Genomic DNA, 19,817 nt, shown 5'->3' on the forward strand with positions numbered 1-19,817 from the left:
CCCCAGATCTACCCCTCTTCCTTACAACCTATAAATATTACAAATTCAGCTTGTCCCAGGATCTCAGCCTTCTCTCCTTGCTAACATAATTACTTACATCAATAGCATCCCCTTTCTGCTTCTGTTGAGATTGTTACTCCTCTGTCTCATTCATTCATTCATTCATTCATTCATTCAGCTATTCAGTCCGATTTGCTAAGGTGTTTCTCATACCAGAAATCTAGTTCTTGTTTTTGTGACTACTGCCCTAGAGGCAGACTTTTCTTTCCCTCAACTGAAATATAGACATCTCCTAACTCATCCATTCCTGTTTCTTCTTGGCATCCCAAACACCTGCCCCAGATTCGTTCCCTGAAGCAGAGCTCCAGCCACTGCTTTCCCATACGTCAATAGAATCAATCCGCACTACCTCCAAGATTCATAAAATTAAGTAAAGAACTCCTCACTTCCTATTTGAGACCTTTTGAGCCAGAGTGAACTGAATTTGCCAGTTTCCACATCCGTTTTCTATTTCACCAAATCACACCTCCTGTCAAACAGATACTAAGCTTTCTTTCATTTGCTAATATCGAAACCTCCAGGCCACAGAGATCCCTCTCTCTCTCTCTCTCTCTCTTTCTCCCATTTAGTGTAGCATCAATTAATAAATTAATTCAGTTACTTAATTTGAATTAAGTAGTCATTGATGTCCCTTTCAAATGCTACAGCTTCCACACTTTTCCTGATAATCTTAATTGGGCATAATCTTTTTTATAATCCTCCACAGGTTAAGTGCACTATGGGTATACTGGACTTCTACCTATCAACAGGTGTAAAGTCCTAGAGATCACTGTTTGCATCTTAGCATTCCTGGAACACTCTGCAAGGCCTCCAGTAATCGAGTAGCAGTGGCATATAGTTAATAAACTAAGCTGACTTGAAACTTCCTAATTATACTCAAGGCTTTTTGACTTCTTCAAAATCTGTTATCTAGAGAGTGAGTGGGGACTAAGCACAATAATCTAGGCTGAGAGCAGGTTGGTTTTAGGGTGAGTCTAAATTTTCAGTTAGTTTGAGGAGCCAAAGTTCAAAAGCATATACTGTTTCTGTTACACACTAAATTTTAACAAGTTATAAGTTTTGCAAGTTTTTTTTGGGGGGGGGGGGTTGGTTTTTTTTTTTTTTTTTTTTTTTTTTTTTTTTCAGATCTACTTATTAGATCTGAAAAAAGCCGGGGGAGGAGCAGAGGGAGAGGGAAGAAGCCAGCTCCTTGCTGAGCATGGGGCTTGATTCCATGATCCTGAGATCATGACCTGAGCCAAAAGCAAGAGTCACATGCTTAACCCAACTGGGCCACCCAGGCGCTCCTAAATTTTGCTAATTTTTAGCACCTAATTGACTAAAGTTTTAAGTCAAATGCTCTTGCTTTCAGATCCAACACAAACCTGTAGTTTACTTAATGTGTCTGAGTCTCATTTCCTTATCCATAAGAAGGTAATGATAATGTCATTTACCCCAGAGGGCTGCTGGAAGGACAGTGAGATCAGGTCTGTCAAAAGCTTAGATGAGATCTGGCACACAGTAAGTGCTCAATAAACACTAGCAATATGATCAGTATTCTCATCATCACCACTCATAAGCCCAAGTCAGCCACATTAATAAAGATGGTCCCTCAATTTTTTCATACTGGAGATACTATTCAAATTTGGCAATCAAATTTGGGCTCTGTCATTACACAGTAACCAAAAGAACTTAAAGGAGGCTCAGAAACCACAACCACGGAGAACGATGTGCACAAGAATAACATCTAGGAGGAAAGATTAAAGAAACTGAAATTATGTTGCTTAAAAAGGTGTTTGGTGAAATAAGAAGGAAAAAAAAAAGGTGTTTGGTGGAAGATTTGCCTTCCAAGATATTTAGAATTGAGACAATGAAAGCAGTGACTGGTAGGTTTTATTTCTTGTGAGGATACTAGCTTCCATACAAAATTGGGTGCTAAAGTTATATAGTGCAGGGAGATAAAAATGCCCCTTTACCCTCCAAGAATAGGCTAGCCAAAGAGCTGTGCAGTCATTTAAACATACAATAAGAAGCAAGCAAGGGGACCAGAGGGGAGGGAGGGAAAACTGAATAGGAAGTCATCAGACAGGAAGAAAATCCGTGAGAGACTCTTAATGTTAGGAAACAAACTGAGGGGTGCTGGAGGGGAGATGGGTTGGGGGGATGGGGTCACTGGGAGACGGGCATGAAGGAGGGTACATGATGTGATGAGCACTGGGTGTTTCACAAAACTGATAAATTATTGAGCACTCCATCTGAAACTGATTATGTACTGTAAGTTGGTTAATTGAATTAAAATAAATAAATAATAAATAAGCAAGCATGTGGTAGCACCTTGTATTTCCAGATGATGTTAATATTCATTCAATATTAATTTTATATTATGTTGTCTTACTATATTAATTAGATTAATTATGTTATTGATTTTCACTAGGAGTCATCCAAATAAATCACTGGTGGGGGGCCCACACAGCTTTTCCCAGCCATCAAACCATGGGAGGACACCAGGTGACGATCTAAGAATGGTTTCTCATCCTTACCTGAACTCTCGTCCAGGCTCTCCTCGGAGACATGCTCATTCTGATGGACCCACTCGCCATTGCACTTGAAGAATATCTGCATGGCTGGCCTTGCTTTGCACCTCAGCGCGATGGGGTTACTCTTGATGATGTAAGCGTCGTCTGGCTCCTCGATGAAGTGAGGCAGCGTCCCAGGAGCTGAGGGGATGGACTCCGGGAGGACTTCGCCATTGTCACTTCCTGCAAAATCGAAGAGGCCATGAGGACACCGCCTGGAGTGATGGCACGTGCATCGGGGCGCAAAGCATAACCCACCCCGGCTCCAAGGATCTGAGCTGGGCAATGCCGCATCCTGTCCACACCACACACTTGTAAGGCCCGTGCGGATACTTCTCTTTTAGAGGCTGAAGGAGTGTAGTATGGAACCACTAGCTGGACACACCCTCAGGGTCACCAGACGAGGAAAATAAGGAATAGACTCCCTCAGAGCACATGCTGGAGTCCGCAGGTCTTTGCTGAAAGAACAGAGAGAACATCTGGGTGGGCGAGAGGCTGAAGCTTTAGATCCAGTCTGGTGCGTGCTTATCTCAAGGTGTTCAATGGGAGCCCCAGGCTGCCTCAGACTCTGAAATAATGGCGGAAACAGCTTCTATTCTCCCCTAAACGAGCGTGGGTAATGACCATGTTATCGGAGGATACGCAGTCTTACAACATGTGAAAAGAATTCCAAATTGTCTGCTTTTTCTACCGCTGAAACTGAAGATTGGCTGGTAGTCTATCTTAGAAAGAGTTTTCTCCAAAACCTCACCAACCTAGTGACTCTTCTAAAAGGAATGCACATGTGTTCTGCGGGCTCACAGCTCCGTTCTCTGCCCCGACACTCCCCTTGATATACTGCGAATCTCACTTCCAAGGTGACAAACTAAAATGAATCCCTAAGATAGCCGTGAGCTTTTACTTTGGGACCTATAATTAGGTTTTTTCAAGATAAAAAAAAATGGACATGATTCTCCCCTAAATTTAAGGAACTGATACGTAGAGAGAAGCAAAATAAAAAGGGAAAAGTAGAAGCCAAGACTTTGCTTCACTACCTCTTCACTACACTTAGCAGGGACTTAAGTCCCGGGAAACTACGGCAGAGTCAAGGGGAGCATGACCTGGACACTAACTACACACTTTGGAAATGACCAGAAGGAACAAGAGCAGCTTCCATGGCGACTCCAGAGAAAGATCAAAGAAAGCAAGAATTTCAGCGGTGAGATCAGCTATGCCCCGGAAAGGGTTATTCACATTCAAAGCAAACCCGTCTCCAGGAGGAAGCTGGGGAAAGGGACCTAAGGAAAGCACTGGGGGAACAATCCAGTTCATCCAGAGCGAGCCTAGATGACAGACAGGGTGCATCCCGTGATTTACGTGGCTCGCTGTGTGCCTCCAGTGTCATTCAGAACAACCAACCAAGCCTCTTACGTGTCACACTTGAGTCAGTCTGTGAAGTACCTATGTGAAGTACCATCAAAGGTAAACCTAAGTCACGATACTAGGGGGTAATATTTTAAGACTTGGGGCATTCTCAAATGCAAATCAAGGGGAAGGAACTAGGGCACAAGAAGTATGGCTGCCCCTAGTTCTACTTTTGTGTGAGGAAATAAAAGACAACGAGTTATGAAAAACATGTCTAGCCATGGAAACACACAAGCACCCCACTGCCCCCGCAATAAGTTAAACGAAACAAGAGCTTGCATCTCTAAACTATTTCTTCCACTAAATACATCAGCATAAGGGGGAAAACCTTACACAATAAAGTATTTAAGGTACTGTAAGCTTTAAAATGCTATTGTAATATAGAAGTCATAGGGGCACCCTGTGGTTCAGTGGGTTAAGCCTCTGCCTTCAGCTCAGATCATGATCCCAGGATCCTGGGATCGAGCGCCATATTGAGCTCTCTGCTCAGCAGGGAGCCTGCTTCCCTCTCTCCCTCTGCCTGCCTCTCTGCCTTCTTGTGAACTCTGTGTCGAATAAATTTTTTAAAAAATCTTTAAAAAAAGTCATCATAAAGCAAAAATGCATCATAAAGCAAATGCTCTAAATAGCACGAGAATAAACAATTTATGTCCTAATATAGTACAACATAGTCACCCAGAAAATAAAATGTGTATATGCCATATGGAATAAGAAGGGTTTCAGGACAGAATCGGAGAGGCTTCCTTTGAGTGTTTTAGATTACATTTCCAATGGACTTCATGAAATAGATCATGTATTAATTCATTTTGTTACTGACTGCTCATGCCCATTTCCGTCTTCAATAAATACCAAGTCCCCTCAGGCTTTTGTAAATCCATGCATTAGAGGAAACGACAAAGGTATGAAAAGATTTTATATGGACATCAAAAAGCTCACACTCCCATCACGGGCTTGAGTTCTGTCCAAAGTAATTCTCTGCTGCAGAAGAGGGTCACCTGATAAAGGATATCCAAACCCTAAGGTGAGAGCCTGAATGAACAGCCACAGGCGTAGGCTCTGAAGGGTGCATCTTGCTTGACTAGTAACAGTGCATGAATGTCCAAAGTAACCACTAAAACGGGAGCAGGGAGCATCATACACTTGATCTTAGCCAAAAGGCCGAGAAGCCATGCACGGAGCATCATAAGTAACTACCCTTAAATAAATAATAAGGTCACATTTTTCAGAATAAATAAAATGACAAAAGGTACTAGATCAAAATCAAGTTTAAACCATCCAGTTCACAAAATGCTGTTCTAAAAGCAATGAGGCTACCCTCCTGTTATTTTAAGAAATACCCTTTAAATAAAGTAACAGGTTCTGCGTTCACCTGAAACAGAGCAGGAGAGGGGAAGAGGAAAGTACGCAGGTAAGTGTCCTCGCCAACTCAAGGACCTCCATTAAGAATCAATCAATCTTAATGCTCATAGAAGGGGGGAAAAAGATAAGGCAAATTGTAACATTACATCTTAATTATTACTGAAGCCATGTCAAAGTCATGTGTGTATAGGAAAAGGGCCAGGACCCATGAAAACAAGAAACAAAGGAAAAAATCTACTTATCAAGGGTAGCAATGGGAATGGGAGATCAGAGATATACCTGCATACATACCACCATTCATTTGTATCCTTTCAACAAAGAAATAAATGATTTTTTTGTTTGTTTTCTTCCCCCCCCACTTTGTATAGTAAAGTGTTGGGAATGGTATATACCTAACACTGTTCCCTAGCTCGACTCCTCCTCCCCTAAGTCCCATGGATCAAGTTCACGTTACAGTAATGCCCTGCCCTTCAGATGGCTTCAGCGCTGCAAGAAGGCTGGGTTCTCCCCCACAGGCCAACCTTCATGCTGATACCCCTGCCTTACCCCACGAGGCTGGAAGTCATCTGCCTCCATTTCCAAGGATGCCCACTGTCCTCAACCCCACCTACTGCTTAGAACCTACTTGCTCATGGACATTCTCAGGGGATTCATCAAGCAAAAGGGAGGTGACAGAAAGAAAGGAGGTGACTTGGGTACTTTTCAGGGGCTTAAAAGCTGCCAAGAGATTCTCTTCTCAGCGGTGGCAGGGGGCTGGGAGTTAGGGGTGGGAGAAGACAACTTACTTTAATAAATGGTTTTATGGAAGCCAGCATGAATACTTTTGGGCTTCAGGGTAAATGTTTCTAATGATCTCAGTACATCTGCCACTGGTTTGTAATTTAAAGAAAAGTTTTAAAGCTGGTGTGACGAATGCTGGCAACCAAACCACCCAGTCAACTGCCTTCTCCCATACCTGCTTGTACAGTAGAGGCTGGAGAAGTCATGGAGTCGGTTTACTCCTTTGTAGGTAGCAACGGTCATGTGACAACCTCCTAGCAAAAGGGTCCTAAGCAGAAATTCTTGAGAAAACTTTTATTCTCCTGATAAAGGAAATAGGTATGGTACATTCTGTCCCATCTCCCTTTTGTCCCTGCCTTAACTAGGGAAGATCAAGAGGAAAAAATTCCCAAAGGAGCAGACAATATAAAGGCTGACATAACACCACAGGACATCCATCTCCAGACATTTTTTTAATCTTTACTTATTTCAGCTACTAATAGTCAGATTTTCTGTTGTTTTTTGCAGGCGAGTTTTCTCTGATACAACTAGATCTTCCTTCTTCAACAAAGCTAGAGCTCCAAGCTTCACTTTATTAAGTTCCAATGCTCTCAATGTTACTGAATTTGGGACAGCTAAGAAACATGGAAACTAGGATAGCAGAGAATAAATAAATGTAAGAGTGGTCATGTAGTGAATGATCACAGATTATGGTGATATGCCTTCTATGTGGATTAGGTCCTTAATCTCCCTATCCACTCTGTGGTGGGCACTCTGTCCTGTTGTGCATTTGACAAAATGCTTTTCATTCTCAGCTAGTCAATGGGGCTGAGAATTTGAACGCAGGCCTCGGACTCCAATCACCTCGCAATTTCATTTTAGTTCTGATGAATGGACCCTTGGAAGTCTGGTACGGTAATTTAGTGAGTGCCTTATGGCAAGAGCGAGCAGTTCCTAAAACCAAAAGAAGATATAAACTGATACCTTACGTGTGTGGTACCTCACAGCCGACATTAAGTAGAATATTCTTAAAGATTGCTCACACAGTCATCCTATTAGCTAGACTGTGGTTTCAGGTGTACTATGGACACATTCTGGACAAGGTCTTGAGAAAATATTTTTGAGAGAACAGCACAGCAAGTAGTCATGGGTCTCCTCACTAAAGTCAGAAAACAAAGATGTTGACGAATACGTGTTTGAGAATAACATAAGGAGAAAGCTTTTTCAGTATTTCATTTGGAAATAGTTTCACCTCTGAGCACAAATATTTAACTACTGAAACTCCAATTAAAAATAACAAGAAGTAGGGCACCCAGGGGGCGCAGTCCATTAAGAGTCAGACTCTTGATTTCAGCTCAGGTCATGATCTCAAGGTCATGAGATCAAGCCCCACACAAGGTTCCTCACTCAGCTGGGAGTCTATTTAACTTCTCCCTTCTGCCCCTCCTCCTGTGCACTTGCATGCACACTTGTCTCTCTAAAAGTAAAGAAATAAATCTAAAACAACAAATGACAACAACAGAAAAAAACAAGGAGTATTACAGGAGACAGTAAGAAAGAGGCTGCAGTCAGGGTAATGCTTTTCTATCATTTAATGTTTAACCATGCAAAACTGTCACTATTCCACTGGTTGATTTGTTAAATATGTAACAGGATTGGGCACACTGGAGGCCAGAGTCATTCCAAAGTGGGATTCATAAGACCCTGGGCTATCAGCAGAGTATGCTGGTATTGCACAGGGTTAGAGTATAAATGAAGTTGAGCTTTAATAGGTTGTAAGAAATTCCAAATTATTTTCATATTTTTACTCACAAGAGTAATTCTTGTGGGTAAAATGTACCTCTTCTATCTCCCAAGTATGCTTGTACTCTTAATGGTACAAAACATTTCTATTTGTTTCAGTTGTTCCAACCAATAATTCTGCCATTAACCAAAGACTAAATCTAGTAAAAGTGAAGACCTTTAGAAACAAATAATCTGACTTAAACTCTGGGCTACCTCTGTGAACTTAGGTGAGTAACTTCACTACATGGCTCCAAATTTCTCCTTCACAAAAATGAGCAATTGAAATGAGTCAGTGGTTTGTGACATTAAAATGAGATAATGTTTATAAAAAATACATGGTAAATGCCCAAATGTTACATAAATACAATCTGCCACCACGATGACCGCCAGTGCCTGGATAAAGGTGAGCAAACAAAAGAAAGATATTTATTTAATTATGATCTCTATGACTTCCATTCCCAAGCTTATTATTCTAATATTTATATTTCAACTTTGTGTACAACTCTTAATTTCATCCTGGAGCCCTCGTGATATGAACTGCTGCTTGTAACACATTTTTTACTATTTGCAACCCATATGTATGCTAGCATAATTTTGCTAGGTCAAAACCCATGAAAACATGCTGCTAAGCATTTATTTATTCGACAAACACATAGCAAATGCTTATACCGTCCACCAGGCACGTGGTCATCCTGCAAAGCAAGAGGATGATACACAATGGATTTCCTGCTGGCCAGATCCCAAAACCATCGCCTTCAAGAGGCAAGCTGTTATTAACCATAGGAGATTTCCCAGTATTCCAGAGCCCATCTCACTGTAATATTTAAATGAAGCAAGGCACCTCAGAAAGAGCTCTTTAAATTCCGTTCAGTGTCTGGGAGCATATTGGTCCAAAGCAATATGCAAGTCGAAGCAGAAAACCATAGGAGGGAAAACCAAGTTGCATAATCTAAAGACAACACAATAGAGCTGGGGTCTTTGCTTTTGTTTAGAGAAATGTGGCTTGTCTCCATATGGTTATTTAATTAGCTAGGGGATGCACTGTTCCCACTGAATGCGGAGCAGCCCGAATTTTACATACCAAATATTTAATGCAATTTATGAAACACAGACACTTTCCTCAGGTCTCAGTAAGTTTCCTTTTTTTTTTTAAAAAAAAAAAAAACTCAAACTACTCTGCCTGCTTGCCAACATCTAATAAAAATGGAAATGTTTTATATATCACTGCATTTGCATAGTTCACCTCACCTGTGTCGATCTTCTATCTCGTCAGCCCAGGATATTATTCCATTGAGCAGATCTTAAATTTTGCAGAGTGGAAGATGGTAAACAATGCTTACAACACAGTCCAAGAAATATGAAGGGTCATTCTTTGTTCCTCAAACAAGAAACTTTAGATTTCAGCAGAGCTTATGAAAGCACATTCACTCTTCCCCAAATTATCATAACTCACCTTCATATGTCCTTTTTTTTAATTGACATTTGTGTGCATGCCTACTACGGTTAGTCAATGTTCTCTGTACTAGAGATTCAAAGTTAACCGAGACCTAGTTAATTTATCCAAGGAGCTCACACACTAAATAAGAGACCAAAAAATTACCAAACAATGATAAATATGTCAACAGTATATCGGAAGTATACACAAAATGTCATAGGAGCTCTCTGAGGAGAAAGAGCCCGACTTTCCTTGGGAGGGTTCATGGCAAACATCACAAGGAAGAAACATTTCAGCACAGTCTGGCCACGAGAACTGAACAGAAGAACGGGAGAAGGCATTCCAGGTCATGGCAGGTGCCATCATGGAATACAAGTTGAAAACGTAGGGACAGATAAATTTATCTTCATTAGAACTCACATTTTAGAGTTTATTTGAATAGTTCTAATAAATCATTGGCCCTACTTGGCTCCAACGTCTGTTTCTAAGATTTTTTTTTTTTTAAAGATTTTATTAGAGAGAGAGAGAGAGAGAGTAAGAAAACAGGAGTGGGGAGAGGGAGACACAGACTCCCTGCTAAGAAGGGAGCCAGATGCTAGACTCAATCCCAGGACCCCAGGATCATGACCTGAGCCGAAGGCAGATGCTTAACTGACTGAGCCATCCAGGCATTCCCCCAACATTTGTTTCTATGTCCCTCTGACTAAGAGCTTTCTGAGGTGCAGACACAAAAAAACTACCAAACTACAGAGAGATAGCATTCTTGGTTTAACAACACAGGCCCCAAAGCCATGTTAAAGTGGTTCTTTGTGTATACTTTGAATGAGGGAGAAGCCATGTTTGTTCTGACCCCTGGGATGGAGTTACTCTTAGAACCACACCAGCACAAGTGGCATTATCCCCCAAGGTCACAGGGAAAGTTCTTTTTGTTTTTAAAATGACCAACATTTTGGTGCTCCCTTGACTTATACACAAAACAGACTTCTGACGTTGAGTCTAAGTCAGAGATTTTACTCTCTTTCGACGGCAGGCCTTGTTCCTGAACATAAACAAGCACTATACAGTCAGATTTAGCAAGAAACACTTGTTCCCATGATAAGAGTTTCTCCAGTAGGAATCTGATATTAAGAGACCAGATTTAGTCCAATGGTTCTCTATGTGTGATGAGATTATTGAGGATTTAAATTTTTACTGTTTTGCTTTCACTATAGTTTCAAAATGTGTTCCAAAAATAAACACTTAGAAGACAAATATATTCTATATATACCTATATATACACTGTGTTCGAGTGTGTGTGTCTGTGTGTGTACACAAACAGAATTATCTGTTGAGTGAAGGCATAAAAAAAAGCTCTGTAAACTACGGCAAATTCTAGATTTTACTTCATGTTGTCTACCTTCTATTAAAATTCACTAATAGAAGAAAGACTAACAAACCTGTCCCTAGGAAAAAATGTAAAGGATTAGACTAAGATGTATAAAAATTATTCATTCTAAAATGTAGAAAAAGAGAGAAATATTTGCTGAACATAGTAAATAAGATGAAGCTTAGACATTGTTTCTTAAAATTTTCCCCCAACAATGGATACATTTGTGTATGAACGTATACCACTGACTAGTTTTCAAATTCTTCTAAAAACCTCGTGGGATTTGGGAAAAGGTTTTGCTTTTCAAAGTGTTATCGCTTTTCATTTGTAACTGACAGTTTTTGAGAGTGAGACCATTCATAGTTATGGAAAAATGGCTGTTTTAATGCAACACTGAATGACAGAAAACCAAACAATCAAACACCATTCTCCTATTTTTCATTCTTGGAAAATTACCTTTCAGGAAGAGCTTCGTGTTTTATGTTCTGCACACGAATACAGCAGGGACTTTCAATCTTTTTATGACAAAAAGAAACAAAAGGTGGGAAACAAAAGCATAAGGAACAAACACTAAATTCCCTTTGAAATAAACACACTTCCACTACATGTCGGGTCACATTTTAAAAACTCAGATGGTGACCCAGAAGTCGCAAAACTCAAAATTTTAATATGGGCCAATTTGACTGCAATGTGGTTTGATCCATTATTTTGTAGTGATCTGGACTCAAGCAAAACAGAGTAGGAGTTCACCTCAGATAAAATCTGGGCCAAATCTTATCTCAGGCCCTCAGAGGTTTAACAACTTGTCAGAGAGCAAGCTTAGGTTGAAATCTCTCTGTTGACACTTACAATAATATTTTCCCCATTATGCTGCTTTCATTTGGACAGGATACAAAAGACTGAATATACAACTAAGTCTTGTGTTATCATCCGAGATATTATACACAGAAAACCTTGTAAAATCTCCTATGATGGCCTTGTAACTTACAAACATTCTAGTAAAATTGAATACAACAAAAAATATAATCTTTAACTTTTATGATGATTTCTATTGCAAATTGTCTTATTATGAAATGTTAGAGAAAAATACAAATACGATTCTTGAAAACATTGTTATTCACTGTCACCAAATTCCCAAAGACTACTGCTATTCATCAGTGTATATCATTCCCATATCCCTCTTTATCAGATATGTACTGAATATTGGGATTTGCTGTGCATATTTGTGAGTTGTTGTTTCATCATTATGTCATGGTATTACTTTTCATTAGCCAGATTCTTTAATGATTGAGAGTAGGTATCAGTTTTGATCTTGCCATTGTCTCACTATTTAACAGTTACTTACCTATATTCTGATTTGACACAAATATGTAGCTTCAACCCATTTCCCTCTCTGGACATTTAAATTTGTATAAGAAATTGCCTCCAGATACATTCACATAAATGTCCCTATTGGCCTCTCAAACTTTTTTTTGTTTTTTTAAAGATTTATTTTAGAGAGATAGAGCAAGAGAGTTAGCAAGCGGGAGCACCAACAGAGGGAGAGCAGCCCAAGCCAACTCCCTGCTAAGGGCAGAGCCTGACAGGGCGCTCAATCCCAGGACCCTGAGATCATGACCTGAGCCGAAACCAAGAGTCAATACCCAACAGACTGAGCCCCACCCCCCTCCACCAGGCCCCTGTAGAACGCTCAAACTTTTTATGCCTAAAGCACAACTTATTACTTGGCCCCTCAGACCTGTTCTTTAGCCTAAGTTCCCCAAAAGAAAGAATGACCTTAGCAGTCACTGAGTTCTTCAAGTTCCTCAGGGTTGGGCATCCCCTACGTCCCCCTGCTCACTCCCCACATCCCATGTATCACTACGCCCTACTGGTTCTGTCTCCTAATTATCTTTGTAATTCAGTAACTACTTTTCATCCCTATTCCTTCTACTCTGCCCCTAAACATCACTACTACTTTAAATGACTATCACTGGTCCAGTCTTCATCGTCTTTCTTGCTCATTCTCCTTCACCCTGATCACTACACCACCAGGAGGCTCCAGGGACCATCAGTTCATTCAGGGTTCCAGCGCTCTTGACCTGGGATCTGCCTGTACTAGGCTTTTCCTTCTGCCTAACTTACCAATTTCTCCCTGTTTGGCTTATAGCCTGTTCTCATCTTTCAGGCTTTATTTAGTTGACACGTCATATGTAAAGCCTTACTGGGACAACAGAAATTCCGGGATACATTCTTTCTTTGTCCTTCCATAATACTTCGTACTACTATATAATTATTCATATATACCAACGAACCTTCCTGGAGGCTATAGGTTCCATGAAGGCAAAGGACAAGCATATCTAAATAAAAAGTTCAGTGAAGCCATGATGAAACTCTTTGACCATTCTCGGTTTCAAATATTTATTAAGCACATAGGAGGTCTGACTAAATTTATTTTCAAAATAACTTTGCAAATTGACATAGCCTCCAGCATTACAGAACGTCACCAATTTTCTTCATCCTCAGCAGCATTAAACGTTTGGGGAGACTGGATAAATTGATGGGTAAAATGAATATTGTTTCACATATACGTCTAGGTTACCAGCCAAGTTGAATATTAAAACATGTTTATCGACTATTTTCATTTACCCTTTTACAAGTTGCAAACTCAGAGTTCTTACCATTTTGATTTTGTTTTCCACTTTTAAGAAAAATGTAGCTATAGAATCTCTAAAATTAAGTACAAACATAACTTAAATGCATAGATTCCACTGTTTCCGTATAAGGTGCTTAATCGTACCAATTATACCCTAATTTTACATTATTTCTATCAATCCATTAATTCCTTCATTCATCACTAATTTGGAATTACAGAAATTAAAAGATCAGTTCCACGATTCCAAAAGCAATAGAATTTTGACTAAAATGGTTGGCTCTAGAGAAAAAAGGTCTTATGCAGAGAAGAACTTAGTTTAAAAAAAAATCAATACTTTATGAGGAGGATTCATAAAGAAAAGTAAGAGGAACAAGATTTGTCTTCTATTTCTTAATGAGATGACCTTGGCACAACAAAGTCCTTCTTCTGGAAATCACATGAGATGTTGATATGACGATGAAGTTTGGATGCTCATAGGAAATCCTTTAATTCCTTTGTTATTTTTCCTAATACACAGATTTAGTTGATCCTGCTGAGATGTGGTATTTAGTAAAGACTGACAATACACCACACGGCACTAGTGACCAGCAACAGAAGCTGTTGCCCTGACTTGATCTGACCGTCATCTGATTGGGAGGTGGAACGTGTACAACCAAGGGGGCTTAATTTCCTTATCCTCCATACAGAGGATGTCAGACCCTGTCAGAAACAGATTTATTCCACGTTGCATTAGAAACATGAAATACGGTTCCTCCCGATATCTTTTATCAAGAGGCAGTTGGATACAAGGGAACAAATTGGGGCTTGCCGTTAGAGCTTCAAATGCAGGTTCTCTCAAAATTAGTTATAAGATCTTAGGCAAGATATCTAACCTACTTTATCCTTTGAATTCTTCCACGTAGACAAAGAATACTGTAGTATTCTAGTACTGTAGTACTAGAAAACGGTTTTATACCTCCAAGGAGGTAAGTGTAAATTGACCAGGTTATTATATGGCATGTAATAAGCATTCACTATATAATACAAATTATTATTAGCATATTATTAATTATTGAATGAAAATTAAGGGACCGATGGACGGGCAAAGGACAAAAGCAGATTTCCATCCAGCAGATTATCTTGTTTGTGAGGAAAAAAATGGCAACGTCAAGAACCCCCAGTACGCAGCACTCCAAAAAATGTCTAAAAATTTTACATATTTTTCCTTACAAGGTCGGGGGGAGGAGAATACACGACCTGAGAACATGGCATGGTGGCATGTGGACTGTTTGAAGAGGCGACAATCAAGGCCAAGACTTGTTAAGAGCTTTCGACTTCTCCCTTAACTGTGTAAAACAATTTAGGTCGAGTCTGAATCAGGAAGAGAGCTCATGCCAGAGTTAAATTTTTAAATCACAAAGACCAGTTCCTGGGACATGGCAAACATTTGCTTATTGAGCAGTGGCTTCTCTTATCTTCCTATAAATTATCTTCCTCTCCTGTGAAGTCCCACAACCTCACCTCTTCTCCTTCGCTCAGGGTGACATATAGGCCTCAACCGCCCGACTGTCTGGGAACCTCATCTCTCTGGGGTTCCTCTATGCAGGAAATCAATTTGTTGTCTCCTGTTAAACTGTTTTATATCAATTTAAATATTAGTCCAGGTCAGGGGCTTAAATGGGAGAAGGAAAAAGTGTTCTTTCCCTGAAGATGTGGTGCCCCAACATGGAGCCCTCCACTCACTGGACTGCGCGCTCCAGAGCTGCTGCGGCTGAGAGATCCCGGCACCTGTGACCCAAGCTGACAGATGGTAAAAATTCTTACCACGTCAGTTTTCCTGATCTCTGGCTGTGGGATCTGGTGGAAATGAAAGTGGTGAAAGTCCTTCCCTCTGCACCCTCCCCCCCAATGCAGACTAGCAAGAGAAAAATATTAGCGTGAGCTAGTTCCTTGGGTATAGCGACTCTGGCAAAAATCTAGTACGAGCACTCTTGCTTCCTATTGATCCTTTTCCTTCAAGAGATGGCCTTCGTTCTCCTCTTAGTCTTTTATGGCACTGTTGTAAGAGAGAAAACCATAGTCTAGAACCCAGACGGAGGTCCCATTAGCCTGTGTTTCCCGCTGGCGGCACAGACTCAAAGTTCTCGGCAGATCAGTGTCTGTTTAGACAACTTTGCTGTGAGTCATCTACGTAAAAACCAGAGGAAGCTTTCCTTTCATCTTCTTTCATGCACTGAGAGCCTGGCTTTGTGACCAGTGAGAATATTCTCTCAGGTCTCTGCCCGCCGGAAGGGGCAAGAACAGGTGCGTAGTGTGTGGCCAGTCGTATAGCCTGAGAGTCTGTGACACAGAGTCACAAGCAGCACTCTTTGTCCAGCCACGCCAGCTCTCACGGAAATTTATCATACAGGTCCCAGTCTGTGAAGGACCTTTGTCCTCTCAACCTCTGTTTCTTGTTAGTGCTGGGAAAGTCCCATTCCAGCAGTGCCTTCCCGTGTCACAGACCAGTGGTTCTAGGACTGGAGGCATCACATGATCCCATGGCAGACCACAGACATGGTTCCACTACACCATTCTTACCACCCATGACAACACAGGGCTTCTCTTTCTTGGTCTAACTCAGGAGAGAACTTTCTGGATCTTCTGCGGGCCACACCTTGTGCACTTCCCTTTGGACTGCCTCTTGCATGCTTAGTTAAGCCATAAAAAGTCTTACCGGTTTAAATAGCTATTAGAATAATAAATCCTACTCATCAATGGATGAAACTGATGACAACAACAGATTCTTTGACTTAGGAAAACTATATGTGGGGAAAAAAAATAGAAAGCTCTCATCACAAAAGCAATTGTCTTACTGGTTTCTATGGAAAGACCAAAGAAAAAGTAGAGATTTCCTCAATAAGATGAAAGAACAGAAATTAGAATAAAAACTAGAGCCCACATCCAACATAAATCCCCCCCTTTTTAAAAAAGATTTATTTATTTATTTGACAGACAGAAATCACAAGGAGGCAGAGAGGCAGGCAGAGAGAGAGAGAGAGACAGAGGAGGAAGCAGGCTCCCTGCTGAGCAGAGAGCCCGATGTGGGACTCGATCCCAGGATCCTGGGATCATGACCTGAGCCGAAGGCAGAGGCTTTAACCCATTAAGCCACCCAGGCGTCCCATAAATCTCCCTTTTTAAGACCTGGCCTGATTGCCTCCCCAAATTCCTTTACCTCCCCAATGTTTTCCTCCACTTTCCCTGAAAATCAGTTAAACATTCAGCTGCTTGTTTTAGCTTCTCTTTTCCTACAAGATTTAAAGAGCATTTCAGCCTCATCTCTAGGCCCCAAATGCAAAAGTTACTCATATAAATGCAGAAGGCCAGGAAGCAAATTTATGAGAAGCATCTGGGATAAACAAACCATAAGGCTCTTTTTTTGCTGGGCTATGTAATCAGGCTCTGAGTTTCAGGGATTTTGTGGATATATCGTGGACCTCCATTCAAAGAATGCATGTCCTGTGCACGACAGCACATCTAAATTACTGAGCCCTTAGTTTTAGAAGATCCTACCAGTTTTAAAGGGGAATTAAAAAGATTAGTGGCCGTTCACAAGCCCCCTCACCGGGAATATATTTGGCTGCTAAGGGGGTGTTCTTCACAACCATGATAATACTGTAGTTGCCACATAAGCCAACCCCCACCCCGACCCCTGCCATAGAAAACCTCCCTCACAGAGGCAACAGCTGGCAGGAAAAAGCTCTAGACCCTCCTGTACACAACCAGGAAATGGTTTAGCTGGAGGCTGACACTCAGGGGTGAACAGAAACCTAAGTAGAGGATTTTCCCCCTCAGGTAAACTGATCTAAGGTTAAATTGGGCACTCAGAAAGCAGAAGAAGGTACAAAAGCCATTGCTGAACAGTTTGTACAGTCTTTTCAAAGGCATGCTCTAGGGGCGCCTGGTGGTTCAGTGGGTTAATCCTCTCCCTTTGGCTCAGGTCATGATCTCAGGGTCCTGGAATGGAGCCCCATATCCAGCTCTCCGCTCAGCCGGGAGCCTGCTTCCTCCAACCCCCTGCTTGCCTCTCTGCCTACTTGTGATCTCTCTTTGTCAAATAAATAAATAAAATCTTTCAAAAAAAAAAAAAAAACATACACTCTAAATCATGAAGTTCCAGAACACAAAAAATCTTGTATTTTACATATTAATAGACAGTATTCTCTCTGACAAAAAGGCAAAATCAAAATAGTGTGCTTGGGTGAGCTAGTCAAACTCTTTAATAATAAAATTATTACAGTGGAAAAAACCCACCCAATTCTTTGAACACAGTTTGCAGAAATGTAGACCGAGAAACAATAAAACAACAAAACCACCAAAAAACAAAACAAAAAGAATCAGAATGAATAATTCTTGATTTGTACCTTGAATCTTTAGAGATACAATATTATTGACTCTTAAGAGCAACTTCAAGTCCACTCACCCTTTCCTATTTGCCTTCAGATATTTGAAGACACCATAAAAATAATCAGGACATTGAAAGTACAATTGTTGTGCACTCAAGAAAAATGAGAAATTTGCCCCAGATTTCTGATAAACAAACACACTCCAAAAATCCCAGGAGAAAACTTGCATTCTTATCTGTCATTGAAGATGTAAATCTTACCATGTCTTTGAAGTGCAAACACCCCAGGAGAAACAGAAGCTATACCATCTCTATGACCAAAAATAAGACAGGAGTTGCAAAAGCTCCTTTGCCCAATCTGGTCCACAGTCATCATAAAGACCACTTGTCGAGGACAAAGACAAATCCTAAAAGACTTCTCCACAAATATTAGCAAAAAACTAGAACCATCTAAGTGGGTAACTTTCTCCTGTTCCATCTGCACAGACACCAGGATTCATAAACTTGTGAATTTTGTACTGCGCTTGATTTACAGCTAAAATTTTAAGAATGGAAGATACAAAGTTTCTGTGTCTGCCTTTTTATATTCCTCTATGGATGAAGTCATATATGGCATCTTTCTACCTCTAGATATTATTGCCAAATCAATTCATCAAGAACTCTATTTAACTGGCTCACAGATAAATAAGTACTTATCAAATTAAGTATTTCTAAATCTCAGAAATATAATGGAAGTGAACTCATAGGTATATCAAGTTCACATGGTCTCCTATAATTCTTTGGCAAGAGCTAGTTTAATTTTGATGGTTTAATTTTAGAGTTATCAGTAGTAAGTATAATACATTCCACCTGTGTTTACTAAAAGTCAAATGAACTCATACAATCTCTGTTACAAACTCTGTCAGCAAGAAAGATAACTTAAAATGATGGCTAACTGCTTTAATGTCTCATGAAATCTTCATAAGGATCTAAAAATGGTTGCTCAAAAGGGGAGTTAAATAGAAATAGGAGGAGACTTTTTAGGTAATCATTCGAACTATGATTGTTCTATGGTATATCTACTAAAAGTAGCTAAATTTCTTTGACATCCACTGGTAAGAGTTGTGCTAGGTTAAGTGATGGCATTTCGTTGACTCTCTAGATCATTTCCAAATAATATGAAATACAGAAACACTGGTTATTTACAGAAGTTTATCTCCTTTTGGCTTACTACAGAGAAACCAGGGATACTTAGATCTTCCAGTATCCATGTCTGGTACCACATGCAAAATAAACTGTACTATGAGAAAGTGTATGCTTCTAAGAGATCATGAAATATTCACAACCAACTTAAAGAATGCTGGTATAACAAACAGTTCACAAGGACTTAGTTTTCACTAAAAATTAAGGTTTCTAAGGGTTAAGAATTCTATTATATAGGGTTGCCTGGATGGCTCCGTTGGTTAAGCCTCTGCCTTAGGCTCAGGTCAGGATCCCAGAGTCCTGGGATCAAGTCAGCATTGGGCTCCCTGCTTAATGGAGAGTCTGCTTCTCCTTCTGCCTCTCCCTTTGCCTCTGCTCCTCCCCCCTGCTTCTGCCCCCTAGCTCTCTCTCAAATAAATAAATAAAATCTTAAAAAAAAAAAAACAAAAAAAACCAATTCTAACATATAATTAAGGCTCATAGAAAGGACCAACTATGGGCAAAGAAAGTTGACCCGGGGGTGGGGGAGTAGGGAGAGGAAACCTTGTATGGTCGAGTTGGCTAAAAACTGAATGGTTATAATAGGAGTCTTAAAATCAAGCTTTAATACCACCCGTGTGCTTAATATAAATCTAAATCTGCTGAAAGGACAATGTCTTCTGGATGGTTGGTCTGCTCGTGATAAGATACTGTGAAAGATTTTTCTTTACCTCTTAAGTAATTCGCCTAGAAACAAATGTTTTATCAAATTAATTTTCTGCACTTCACATTATCTTTATCATCAGGTCTTGGATTACTGAAGCAAACCCAAATCTTCCTTATACTGAAACCCCTAAGTTTTGCTCAGACTATGTACCCTTCTATACTTGTCTTTGAATTCTTTTTGTCAGTTTGGTTAAATGGATAATTAA

The 19,817-nt window shown here is 40.3% G+C and overlaps 1 protein-coding gene across 7 annotated transcripts in view; it reads right to left on the minus strand.

The window, feature by feature from the left end:
• UNC5D (unc-5 netrin receptor D) overlaps window positions 1–19,817 on the minus strand; it is a 538,042-nt gene that overhangs the window by 231,493 nt on the left and 286,732 nt on the right. For all 7 annotated transcript variants that reach the window (XM_004758268.3, XM_004758266.3, XM_013059292.2 and 4 more), the window contains exon 2: window positions 2,580–2,798. In XM_004758268.3, coding sequence (XP_004758325.1) covers window positions 2,580–2,798 — 219 coding nt within the window. The remainder of the gene's footprint in view (window positions 1–2,579; window positions 2,799–19,817) is intronic.

This window comes from Mustela putorius, unplaced genomic scaffold, assembly GCF_011764305.1.
Source record: "Mustela putorius furo isolate JIRA1106 unplaced genomic scaffold, ASM1176430v1.1 tig00003976_pilon_pilon_pilon, whole genome shotgun sequence".
NCBI lineage: Eukaryota > Metazoa > Chordata > Mammalia > Carnivora > Mustelidae > Mustela > Mustela putorius.